This window comes from Alosa pseudoharengus, unplaced genomic scaffold, assembly GCF_046254945.1.
Source record: "Alosa pseudoharengus isolate Yale_2024_CS ecotype anadromous, Long Island Sound unplaced genomic scaffold, YU_APseudo_1.1 YU_APseudo_1.1_scf_22, whole genome shotgun sequence".
Taxonomy (NCBI): Eukaryota; Metazoa; Chordata; class Actinopteri; order Clupeiformes; family Clupeidae; genus Alosa; species Alosa pseudoharengus.
This window is the reverse complement of record NW_027468680.1, coordinates 6763368-6777289: the sequence shown is the minus strand read 5'-3', so window position 1 is coordinate 6777289 and position 13922 is coordinate 6763368. Positions and strand designations below refer to the sequence as shown.

The following is a 13922-nucleotide window of genomic DNA, read 5'->3' as shown; positions in this document are numbered from 1 at the left end:
GATAGAAATGCATATTTACAGTGACGCACTGTTTATTTTCAGTAAGTAAACAGTAATGTATATTTATGACAACATGAATCCTTGAGCTTGTACATAGCAAACACATGACATTTGTCATTTTCTCCTCTCTCAGTAAAACCTAGGAAGCCTACCCTTGTCTAGTACGCACCAAGTGATTGCTATTCAGAAAATACTGCACAAGATGTGCGGTAGCAATTTGAGGTTTAATGCCTCATATTTAGTTGTTGGTTTCATGTAGATGCCGACACACACACACACACACACACACACACTTGCACTCAGAGGAGCTTGGGGAGTGTGAGTGTGTGATGGTGTCATTACTGAAAACAAAGCCTGATGTGAGCCCAGCTTTAGTGGCAGCAGCTCCTGTGATGAGTCTATTAAAGACACACACACACTCTCTCTACTCCTCCACACAATCTACTCTCATACACACATCCCCAAACATGCACAAGTAGAAACACACTCCACTCATCTCACACACATACTCCACCTACACACACGCATCCAGCCAAGAACACACACATTAACACACACACACACACACACACATCCAGAGGAGATATATAGACCCTTCTCCAACATCTGTGTTGTGTATTGTCTAAATCAGCATCCAAAAGACATAACTTATTACGATATCTGCACACTGTGTGGTTTTGACTGCTTTTAAACTTTCTAAATTAACTTCACTTGGGTGATGCTGTTGTAATTGTAAAGGAAAGAGCACACCTGTTGTGTATATGTATAAATGTGATTGAGAAGTTGTCTGTAGCTTTAATATGCTATTTTGACTTTAAATTATCGTTTTCTCTTCATTTTGGATGTCTCTCTTTCTTTCTTCACAGCCAGAGAAATGACGAGAGGCAAATTCCTGAACATTCTGGAAAGGCCCAAAAAATGACGACTGCAGACGAGAGGGATAATTTGTAATGGAGGACGACGCTGGACACTGGCCAGCAGGCACTATTGACTATTGACCCTGTAGGCATTACCTTAACCTAACCTGCTTCACACCTCACCAAAGCACACTGATGCGCGCGCACACACACACACACACACACACACACACATACTGTATACACACACACACACACACACACACACACACACACACACACACACACACACACACACACACACACACACACACACACACACGGTCCAATCAGCCAACACCCTCTGCAGACGGTTTGTCTCCTTGTGGAATGTAGATGAGTGTGTAACTCTGTTGTACAAAAACCAACCAAGCAGCTGGCAGTGGAACGTTTAAGTAGGTTTACAAAGCTGTAGAATCTGCCTTTTATGATATGCCTATATTCAGTATTTATTTTTTATTTTATTTTTACGCGGAATGATGACAAATTTACAAATTTCACATTTTCTGTGATTGTTAAATAAAGTGTTGGAAAAAAAACCCAAACTTTCATCTCCTGAGCTTTGATTCTACCAAAGACAATGTATAATGTGCTTTTGCAAGTCATAGGGGATGCGTCTACAAATATATATAAATGTGTGCAAATCATTCTATATTCAAAATTCTACAACATGGAAATGAGAACAAACAAGTCACAGTGGTTGACTGGGATGAACACATTTGTAGCTCACTGAATATTTTGTGGATCATGGTGACATTTACAAATAACTTTTAAGACATTTCAAGACATTAACTCACAATCAGTCCATCAATCAAGCAGTATTTGTACAGTGTATAGCAATACAAGGAAGCAAAGAAACGAAATATAAGAATACCGGTAAAACAAATACATATAAAAATAAGACCACATAGCAAAATAAAAAGGCCTGACTGAATGGAGAAACCGTGAAAGCACAATAGTGCAAAAACAAAATAGTGAAGTTACCTATATAGTCAGCTATGTCATGCTGTGAAAGGCTTTCTTCCATTTTGTCTTCCAAGTCAAGAGGACAAAAATGCAGAGTGCCATGTCCTGAGTGACTAGTGGGAACGTCACATGTTTATCTGTCCTTCATACAAACTACATCATCAAACTTTATTTCAGGACGATACTAAAACTAGATCCCTGATAAAAGTACGTGTCAACAAGTGGCATAGTGTTTCTCTCAGTCTCACTAGCTCTCTGCAGGTTTCATTAGTTCTCCCTGGCTCTTCCTAACTCTCACTACCTGTCACTAGCTCTTCCCCGCTTGAACTTGTTTCGGCCCTCGCCGTCAGTCGGCCTAATTAGCCGTGGTGCTGCTGGGCCTAAACGGCGCTGACACTTAAGATGCGCCAGGTCGGCCCGGGTTCCTCTCGGACAAGCGGAGCAGTGTTCCAGCGGGGGTCTTTGATGAGCCCGCCCGCGTCCCAAACGTTTAATTAGGGCAATAACTTCATGCCTGTGCCACCGCACCGTCTCCCGTGAGCCAGGGGCCTGTCGGCAACCATGACATGAACGCTTCCACGCCGGGGCCATGGCCATTTTTACTATTTAATGAGTGTTGGAAGTTGAGAGGCCCCACCCCCCCCCCCCCCCCTACACAAAACATTGCATAAAAATAATATTGCTCATTGTCATCCCTGTTAACGAGGGTTGACATAATTACTAGGAGCATTTCTGTTCTAATTAGCACACTTCCAGGCCCATGGGAGCGGGCAGGGTGGAGTGGACCAGGCGAAAAGGGAATCGGACAGGCATGGTGAGCAGGAAACAAAGAGCGCTCCGGACGGAGTAATCAGCCCAGACAATGGCCGGCCCTGTTCTCGGCTGGAGATGTCGTAGCGGCTTGGGCCGTGCTTAGCGAACGTTCGTTCGCTCGCTAGCTCTCTCGCTCGCTCGCTCCGCTCCCTCCCTCCTGCCCCGAGAGAGCCGGGGGTTTGGGCCTGCAGCTCTGCTAATAAGCCCCTAATTGTCCTCCCATTCACACGGACCGGGGGAGGCCACTGCCACCGACCCTGCCATGTCACCGGACAGGGACACGGCCCCCGGTAACTCCCTCTCCTGCCCCACTCTTGCCCCACCACACTGCCACGTACTTGGACTCCTGCTAGGACCCAGAAATGGGTTTTTTTTTTTCCCTCGGTGCTCACCGACTGCCGTGTGTTTTGGTGTGAACAACAACTTCCTGTGTCCATTATTGCCGGGTTGCGGTTTTGGGGGGGTAGAGGGTCTGGGGGGGGTGGGGGGTTTGGGGGTGAAGTCATCAGAGGAGAAACATTGGGGTTGGGCCCTGATTGGTCTGAGTGTTTGTCTGAAGTCTTTGCATGGGAAGTCAACTGTATCGCTCCTGCCAGCAAGAACTTCAAACTCTTTTATTCAGCCAGTGTGGTGTTTCTGGGAAGGAAAACTATTTACATTCCCATACACTGCCTTTAGCAATGCTTTTGCACTATGCCACTAAGTCAATCTGTTTTCAGTTACTAATTTGGCCTTTGGAATGAAGAGCTGGTTGTGGAGAGGTGCTGTGATGTGTCAGCAGTAGTGGGGATATTTGTGCTGCTGCTTGGCTGATGGGCTGTTGAAGAGCGCCATAATTTTAAGACTGTTTGGTCAGCCACATGTTGCTAATCTCCACAGGTCGCACACTTGTGGATCTGGACCCCGGGGCTGGGAACTTGTTGCGTGCTCTCATGCAGACAGCAGGCTTGTGTGTGTGTGTATGTGTGTGTGTGTGTGTGTGTGTGTGTGTGTGTGTGTGTGTGTGTGTGTGTGTGTGTGTGTGTGTGTGTGTGTGTGTGTGTGTGTGTGTGTGTGTGTGTGTGTGTGCAGCGGTCACACTTGCGGCTAATGGCGCGCCTGACGACCCTGCCGCTCATCCATGCTGACACCGCCCAGTGAGTGCTGGCTGGTCAGCTGACTGAGCGCACAGCACGGGGCCTGGCCTGCACGTTACGCTGGAGACACCGGGGGCTGCCCATCACCCTCGACCCCCCCAGCACCCCCGACTCCAGTGCACCCCGCACAGACAACTCTCTCAAGGAGGGGGTCAGCCCCCACTGAGGGGTCGTCTGTCCCCGCAGAAGAGGAGGAGAGAGAGGGAGAGAAGGAGCGAAAAAAAAGCTAGCCCCGGCCGTCAACAACCCGTTGCCCTGACCTCGGCAGGCCTCACTGCCCTGACAAACGTCAATCCGATGTGCCCTCAGTCCCTTAATTAGCTGTCAATTAGCGCTAATTAATCAACTGCTCGCCTAATTAAGCAAAGGCGGCAGGCAGCCCCCAAACAGGGCATTGTGGAGGCGGCATGAGAACTGGAGCTAGCAAACTCACTTTGCATCAGGGGACCATCCCTCCTGTGCGGCGGGGCTGGGTGAGCGGGGGTGTGTGTGTGTGTGTGTGTGTGTGTGTGTGTGTGTGTGTGTGTGTGTGTGTGGGGGGGGGGCTTGATTTTTTTCTCCCGAGTCAGCAGTACATGAGTGCAGTGCCAAAGCTCCTCATGTCAACACACTCTCTCTCTCACACACTCTCTCTCTCTCTCTCTCTCTCTCTCTCACACACACTCTCTCTCACACACTCTCTCTCTCTCACACACTCTCTCTCTCTCTCCCTCTCTTTCTCTCTCTCTCTCTCTCTCTCTCTCTCCCTCTCTCTCTCTCTCACACACTCACACACACACACAACCCTCAACAGCCCCTCATCCTCAGCTCTTTCTCACTATATGAGAGGAACGAACGTACAGACCCTACAGCTGATCACTCACTGTCCACACATAATTCAGACTTACCAAAGTCCCTAATACTCTCCCTGTTAAATGCATTGTATTATTAGTTAATCAATTCTTTCTTTATTGTGCATATTATTCTTATGTTTATCTTATGTTGAATAAATCAGATTATCACCCTACACTGTTCACCACCCATGGAGTTTTTCTAACTTTTGGTTTGGTTATTTGTTTTATGTCAAATCAATCTGATATATTAGCAAACGTTTGGCTAGAGCACGGAGATAGACGACAATTTCTAACTTTAACCACTTCTCTGTGCGGCCCCCCAAACTTCTATTACCTCTTTCAGACCAAACACTGGGGTCAAACCAGAGGAAGTTGACCTGTGTCCAACACTTCAGCTTCCTTAAATGCTTTGCTGTGCTGTAAATGTCTAGGCCAAGTATACTTGCGTATACAAGGAATTTGGTCTCTGCATTTATCCCATCCGTGAATTAGTGAACAGACAGAGCACACAGTGGGGTGAAGCACACACTAACCCTGAGCAGTGAGCTGCCTTGCTACAGCAGCGCTTGGGGAGCAGTGAGGGGTAGGGTGCCTTGCTCAAGGGCACTTCAGCCATTCCCACTGGTCGGGAATCAAACCGGAAACCCTTCGGTTCCAAGCCCGAAGCCCTAACCAGTAGGCCATGGCTGCCCCAGTGCTGACTGTGCTGTGCTTTTTTGTGTTGTGTAGTGCTGACTGTGTTGTGTTGTAACTGAGCTGTGCTGTTGTGTGTGCTGTGTTGTGTTGTGCTGACTGTGTTGTGTTGTGTTGTAGCTATGCTGTGCTGAGCTGTTGTGTTGTGTAGTGCTGACTGTGTTGTGTTGTGTTGTAGCTATGCTGTGCTGAGCTGTTGTGTTGTGCTGTTGTGTTATGCTTTGTTGTGTTGTGTTGTGACTGTGTTGTGTTATGGTGTGCTGTGCTGGGGGGTATTCCAAGTATGTGGTTTAGTGACAAACCTGGGTAAGTTAACTCAGAGTAAGGGGTAAACCTCTTAATAGAAGAGATGTATGGCTTCATTCTCCTCACAAAACAATGCCATAGGGCTCTTGTTGTACAACCCCAAAACAGAAAAAGTTGGGGCGTTGTCTAAAATGTGAATAAAAACAGAATGTAATAATCTGCAAATCTCTTAAACTCATATTTAGTTGCAAAAAGGACACAGACAACATATCAAATGTTGAAAATGACAAATTTGACTATTTCATGGAAAATATATGTTAATTTTTAATTTGATACCAACATGTTTCAAAAAAAGTTGGGACGGGGGTAACAAAATGCTGGAAAAGTTGTAATGATAAAGAAAACAAAACAAAGAATGTTTCACAACTAACTAGGGTAACTGGCAACAGGATTGGGTATGAAAAAGAGCATCCTAGAGAGGCAGGGTCTCTTAGAAGTAAAGATGTAGGGGTATTCATCAGTCTGTTTAAACCTGTGAGCACAAATGATGAAACAATGTCATTTTAATGCTTCTTAATATGAAATTGTGACGTATTTAGGGAATTCATCATCTACAGGACATAATATTATTAAAACATTCAGAGAATCCAGAGAAATCTTTGCAAACAGGGGAAATAGCGGAAAAACTAATTGGATGGCCGTGGTCTTTTGGACCTCAGATGGCACTGCATCAACACCAGACCTGTTTCCAGACCTGTCATTGTATGGGCTCAGGAAAACCTCTGATAATCATTGTCTATGTGCCCAGTATGATACTCAATATAAAAACTGCAGCCAAAATTGTAACAGCTAAAATTGTATTGAGACATGATACAGAAAATACCACCCTCTTATCTGGGCCTGAGCTTGTTTGAAATGGATTGAGGTAACTTGGAAAAAGGTCCTGTGGTTAGACCAATCAAAGTTTGGCATTCTTTTTGGAAATCATGGACTCATCTGGGCTAAAGAGGAGAGGGCCTATCCAAGTATCCAACCTATCCAACTTGTTTTAGTGCTCAGTTCGAAACCCAACATCTATGATGGTGTGGAGGAGCATTAATGCCTACAGCATGGGCATCTTGCACATTTGGCAAGGCACAATCAATTCTGAATGATGTATACAGGTTTTGAGCAACATATACTGCCATCCAGGCAATGTCTTTTCCAGGGACGACCTTGCATATTTCAGGAAAACAATGCCAAAATGAATTCTGCACATATTTAAATAGTATTTCTCCATAGAGGAAGAGTCCAGGTGCTAAGATGGCCTGTCTGCAGTCCAGATTTGTCAAATTAGGTGCATAATGGAATGGAAAGCATGACTAAGAATACCCCATACTGTTGAGCAACTGAAATCCTATATCGGGAAGTACAAAACATTTCATTATCAAAACTGTAGCAAATGGTCTCCACAGTTCCTAAACATTTACAGAATTGTGTTAAATGAAGAGGTGAAGCAGTACAGTGGTAAACATGCTCCCGTCCCAACTTTTTTTGAAACATGTTGCTGGCATCAAATTCAAAATTAACATATACTTTCCATGAAATAGTCCAAATTTTCATTTTCAACATTTGATATGTTGTCTAGGTCCTTTTTGCTGCTAAATATGGGTTTACAAGACTTGTATATTATGACATTCTGTTTTTATTTGCATTTTACACAACGTCCCAACTTTTTCTGTTTTGGGGTTGTAGAAGGTTTCCCACTAACTTACCCAGGTTTGTCACTAAACCACGTACTTGGAATACCCCCATGTGCTGTGACTGTGCTATGTTGTGTTGTGCTGTGCAGTATTGTGCTGTGACTGTGCTATGGTGTGTTGTGCTGTGCAGCATTGTGCTGTGACTGTGCTATGTTGTGTTGTGCTGTGCAGTATTGTGCTGTGACTGTGCTATGTTGTGTTGTGCTGTGCAGTATTGTGCTGTGACTGTGCTATGTTGTGTTGTGCTGTGCAGTATTGTGCTGTGACTGTGCTATGTTGTGTTGTGCTGTGCTGTATTGTGTTGTGTTGTGTTGTGTTGTGTCGTGCTGTGTTGTGTTGTGTTGTGTTGTGTTGTGTTGTGTTGTGTTGTGCTGTGCTGTGCTGTGCTGTGTTGTGTTGTGTTGTGTTGTGTTGTGTTGTGTTGTGTTGTGTTGTGTTGTGTTGTGTTGTGTTGTGTTGTGTTGTGCTGTGCTGTGCTGTGTTGTGTTGTGTTGTGTTGTGTTATGCTGTGCTGTGCTGTATTGTGTTGTGCTGTGCTATCTTGCGTTGTGCTTTATTGTGCTGTGATTGTGCTCTGCTGAACTGACCCAGGCTTGCTTGTTGTGACTGTGTTGTGTTGTGACTGCTGTGCTTTGCTGTGTTAGTATAAGTGTAGTATAAGTATATATACTCTTTTGATCCCGTGAGGGAAATTTGGTCTCTGCATTTATCCCAATCTGTGAATTAGTGAAACACACTCAGCACACAGTGAGATGAACTCACTAATCCCGACGCAGTGAGCTGCCTGCTTCAGCAGCGCTCAGGGAGCAGTGAGGGGTTAGGTGCCTTGATCAAGGGCACTTCAGCCGTTCCTACTGGTCGGGGTTCGAACCGGCAACCATCCGGTAACAAGTACGAAGCGCTAACCAGTAGGTCACGGCTGCTTGTGTTTGTTGTGACTGTGCTGTGTTGTGTTGTGTTGTGTTGTGTTGTGTTGTGTTGTGTTGTGTTGTGTTGTGTTGTGTTGTGTTGTGTTGTGCTGTGCTGTGCTGTGCTGGTATGGGATGGGTTGTGTTGTGTTGTGTTGTGTTGTGTTGTGTTGTGTTGTGCTGTGCTGTGCTGTGTTGTTGTGTTGTGCTGTGTTGTTGTGTTGTGCTGTGTTGTGTTGGGACTGTGCTGCACCGACCCAGGCTTGCTGTCCTGCCACAGGTCCCCAGCTGCTCCTAAAGGCTCTGGCTGTTTTATTGAATAACCAGGCTCTCCGTTTCATTTAGCTTGCCGTCTCTGATTAGAACAGAGGAAATACTAAGTGCAGGCCAGGGACTCATTCATCACAGCAACACTGTGGCAAATGCAGATATATGGTTAAGTAAGCACGGGCGATCCTTCATTTAAATTGCCTGCTATGAAAGATCAGACTGGAGGTGTGTGGTGTCTGTGTGTGTCTGTGTGTGTGTGTGTGTGTGTGTGTGTGTGTGTGTGTGTGCCGAGGCTGAGCCGGTGTGAATCCGCTTCCCCTAATGCAGCCCATCCCTGAGCTCATTACTTCTTGACCTTCCTCGACAGTGAAAGTTCTTCACGTAGCCATAAAGACAAATAGATGTCACAGCACTCCAATCTCGGGCTGCTCATGCCTCTGCTTGGTATTCATCACTGCACACGGCCCTGGATGCAACTTCAGTGTGACTGTGTGTGTGTGTGTGTGTGTGTGTTTATATGTCTGATTGCATGTGTGTGTGCATTTCTTAGTGTGTGTGTTTGTGTGTGTGAGAGAATGTGTGCGTGCACGCACAGAGTAGTCAAATAGTATTTTCCAGATATGCAGCTGGATTCGTTGTGCACTATAGGAGCCTTCACTGTTTCTCTGCTGGTCAGCATTGGGCTGTGTTGTAAAGTGGGTCTTGTTTGCCTAATTTGCTATGTTGCCAATGAGCCATTGACATTGTACATGCAATCAATGGCAGAAGCAGATTCAATTGATCCTCCTGTTACTCGCACCTATCTCCCCATGTTCAATTAACCTACGTATTGAAATGAAGAGCTTTCTCTGTAAATAATTAGGAGATATGCAGCTCTCCAGGACCAAGCCAAAGATAAGTGCTGAAGCAGACATGGGAAGAAAAAAAAAACAACAGAAAAAAAAAATGCCACACAAATTTTGCAACAGCTGCTTGGCTTTTAATCTGTCGCCATCAGATCTTCAGCTCTTTGATAGGCCACCCAATCTACGCGAATGACTGAACTAAATCTTCCCTTAATCTAGAGCTCTTATTAGTTTGTCTCTCTTAGGCATGCAAATCAGGCTGCGGCAGGCCATTTTCATATGCAGATGGATTATGAAAGGCTGCACAGAGAGGGAGAGAGAGAGAGGGAGGGAGAGAGAGAGGGAGACAATAAACAACAAAAGCCCTACACAGCTTACTGCAGCAATGGTGGTGGACTGGGGAAAGGGCAGGGGGTGGAGGTATAGGGGCGGGCATGTAATTGACAATGTCTTCATATCCTGACTGAGGCCACACACACACCCACGCACATGCACACACACACACACACACACACACACACACACACACACACATACATGCACACACACACGCACACGCACATGCAGGCAGGCATTAGCATATCTTGATAGCATTGATTTCTTCATTACCCCTAATGAAATTTCCACTTAATGTCTTCTAATTAGTTTCAACTGGTGCTCAGGTAATTGCAGCAGCAATATTTTCGCTCCCCCTTAATCAGTGCACTCAAGTTTTCAAGTGTTTGATGTGAAATATGACTCTGTTGGGGAGATTAGAGATGCCTACTTTGTAAGTTGTGTTTTTTTCTTGTCTGTTCCTTTTTAATTGGGCAGTGTTTTATGCCCTTGTTTGTGAGGGTCCTCTTTATTACATGGTCTCAGAGGAGCAGCAACACACACATTTCCCCATATTTGACACTGTGGTAATTTGGATTGTATTGGATGTTGATATGCCTCTCTGTTTGATTATTAAGATCACAAAGTTATTGTGTGATTTGAATTCAGCAGATCTTCCTTTGAGTGTAGTGTATAACTGAGAACTGTTTCAAGTTGGGCTAATTCTTTATGTGATGAAATAAAAATATTGCTGAGGTGCAAACACAACTGTTTAGCAGGGATGTACTTTCAAAAACATAGTGGAACACATCAAATTGACTAAAACTATAACTGATAACAATAATACAATATTAATCTATTAATCTTATTTAATCAGTTGTGTAATTATAGATGCCTCTTGAAAAATTTAATATATTTGTGTGTGTAACAAATCTGGTGCTATTTCTAATTAGGACTGTGGTGGTGTACTTATTTTATTATGTGTAATTTATTATGTGTAAAATTATGTGTAAAATTAAAGTTTCCATTTAAATTCATCTATTTCTTGATACCATTAAAAACATGTTTTACCAGCTTCTCCCAGCTTCTATAAAAAAAAAACTATCATGTATGTTATCAAAATGTTGATTATGATAAAGCACAGTACAAGTGACTGCACACATTTGCTTTGAAATGAAGTCACTGAATTGGAATGCATGGTGTATAACCTCCTGATTTCATATTATTACATTGTTTAGGCCTATTTGTCTAATTGTCTATTTATTTTATATTCTCCTGGTATTCTGCTAGTTGAACTGAGCTGACCTCCAAGAACCCGTACCGCCTGTGCTGACTGGCCAGTGGAAGTGTCGGGGTGACGGAAGAATAGTTTGACATAAGGCCAATTGCACAGCTTTCCTGCTCTCTAAATCTGATCAGATGGCGCAGTTTAAACGGGATTACAGCGCAGTGTATCTCTCTTTATGCCTAATCAGGGCTCGACGTTTGGCTGTGCTGAATAAAGACTTTCACCAGGACCTCCTCGCAGCAGTCAACACCACCAAGGGTCTTTCTTAATTTGTTGTGTATGAGATGGCGTCGTGGATCATAACTATTAATTAGCTGTGAAACCATCATCAGGGCGCTGTCCAGGTCACGAGCATCAATTCTGGCGCGCCAGGCTGACGTCTGTAAAGCCACGCGTCCAGCGTCTTGCCCGTGGTCTATGAATCATGGCGTTTATTTATGCATCAGCACATGGCTCTTTGATAAGATTGGTGTTATCTCTGTCTCCATCAACGGCTCGCTGCTCATTTCCATAAATTATCTCCCAGTAATTATCTGTCCAGATGTCCAAATTGTGCCACAAATGATCTCCAAACGAATCAAATCCCACCGTAATTTAGTAATAGCTGATTAGAACTCGTTATGCAAAACATCTAAATATACTGTATAATTAGGAGATATCAGGCCGTCTGTTCGAACAAGTGGCCACTCACAACTTCAGATCAACATCGAACCTTAGACGTGGAACGTTAGACAGACTGCTAATATGGCATTCGCTGTTTTTTATTCCACAATATCACCTGAAATAAACACATTTAAATATAGGCCTAATATAATAAGCATTATTATTAATCATTAATTAGTTTGTAAACATAGCAGGAGATTTGTTGGTGGTGACCCAATACCAGAGAATCATAGGCTGACAATGTCAGATTAATTTAACTGGTATTTGGGATAGGCTAATCATATTAATTTGTCCTGCATGCAAGGTTTAGACCAACATCATAGTTTTCTCCTAATTCAAAAGTCCCAAAGTATCACATTTCCCTTTTCATCGTTTGTATCTATTTTTAATTATGAATCAACTGTATAATTAGACTTTTTAATAGATCTCCCTGAACATAATATAGCCTATCAATAATTAATTACTTCAACAGTTTTAGCCTTCAATTCACATGACACTGACCTGTCACCTATTTTTAAGCATAATTAATTCAATGTCAATTAAATATTCAAATCCAGCCAGGTCTTGTAAATTGTGCCAAATTAAGCTGATTTGTCACAATAGAGGGCTTTACCAGGCGGATAAGACGAGTCAATGATGAGATTATAGGACCGCACTGTATCAAAACAGGGTGACGGAGAGAGATGCAGCATTTGAGGAGACACGAGTGAAATTGGGACTCCTTTCCAGCCCTTATCGATTTTCACCTTGCTCTTTTAAAACGTGTCAAAGTCCGGCACTCTCCACGTTTTTTATTGACCAAAAAGGTTCAAGGGTGTTTGTTTCATGTCAATATTAAAAAATAGACATTTAAAATGAACATAATTAGAAACACATTGCATGCATTTTCATAACTTGAATATACACACGCCATGAATTACTCCTGCGTGTGCATAGCATTATAACAATACGTGAGACAAAATAACCCACAGGGGTATTAAACCTATAAACTAAATTATACTAGGTTACTGAACAGAACCCAACAGAAGATCCACTCTTCATTGGCTTTTAAATTGACATGGAGTACATTTTGTACTCTTTTATATAGATTACATTTGGTAACATAGCATGGCCCCAGGTTTTGCGACGAGGTTATATCCTTAGTACTTAATTCAGACCAAAATATCTAAATAGCCTGCGTATCTCCAGGGAGAGGTTCAAACACCCACATTTTCTCCACAGACGACCACCTGACACACAGATACATAATTCTTTACACTGAATAAGCTGAGATCAAATGCCACAGACGGTGACGTTGAGCTTTTTTTCCTTTTGTTTCTTACAGTTACATTTCATTTATCCCGACCAAAGAACAAGGCGTTGGTGTGCGCAACGCCATGCTGTTGTTTTCTGTTTCCTTTTTGGAGCAAGGCGCAGTTTAATCTTTTATGCGTGGCGTTTCGAGATTAGCCGTCTGAAGTGGACAGGCAGTGTCCAGCTGTCGGTTTAGGAGGACAGTGATGTCTCTAACTGGGACGGTCCTCATCTGCAGCATCTGGGGATAATCTAAAAGAACTGAAGCCACAAGGAACAAGATGCTGAAAGCATACCCAATAATACAGCCAACATTTGGAGAGACATAGCTACATATTCCAGTGAAATTTCCCATTAGGGCACAAACTGTATAGCTGAGCCACAGAGGTATTTAATTGCGCGTGGAATGCCTTACCGAAAAATTATAGCCTACCACCAATTTTTATATTTCAGTCGTCTTGTTAGCCTACATAATGACACAAATAGAAACGACGAAGGAAATTCCAATTTCTCAGCTGGAAAAATCTTTGTCACCGAAAACAGGCCTACTTTAATTTATTTGATGAATTTGCATTAGACAGATATCTGTTAAATACAATAACAATAACGTCGCGTTTCTGCTGCCCCTTTATATTTTTCCAGCAAATATCCGTTGGATATAAACGCGAGAAATCATCGGGCAGACCGGGGCATCAGGTGGATCTTCCTTTGATATTTTCTCTGCCTTTTATCCCCAGGTTCCTGGTGTAGATAATCGGTCAAATTTAGGCTCGCTTCAGCCTCTCATCTTTAAAATAAATGCATTAAATCCTTGTGAATAATGCATGCGAGGGCGCTGCGTCTGTGATCCTCTGGAATTCCGTAATACATCCTCGCCGCTGATTGGCTCGCGAGTTTAGAGCCTTGTTGGGATGGACCTGTTGGATAAAAGGGCGATTTTCTACGGGGATCGAGGGTATTGCACTGTGGATTCTAGTGCACAAGGGAGCGACGCGTGTGTATGTGTGTGTGTGTG

At 43.6% G+C, this 13922-nt stretch overlaps 1 protein-coding gene across 1 annotated transcript in view; it reads left to right on the top strand.

Annotated features, from left to right (window-relative positions):
* Nucleotides 1-1441, top strand: part of lin52 (lin-52 DREAM MuvB core complex component) — a 25453-nt gene extending 24012 nt beyond the window's left edge. The window contains exon 6 of the mRNA XM_076299857.1: nt 867-1441. Within this exon, the coding sequence (XP_076155972.1) occupies nt 867-922 (56 nt within the window). The 3' untranslated portion in view covers nt 923-1441. The remainder of the gene's footprint in view (nt 1-866) is intronic.
* The last annotated feature ends 12481 nt before the right edge of the window (nt 1442-13922 follow it).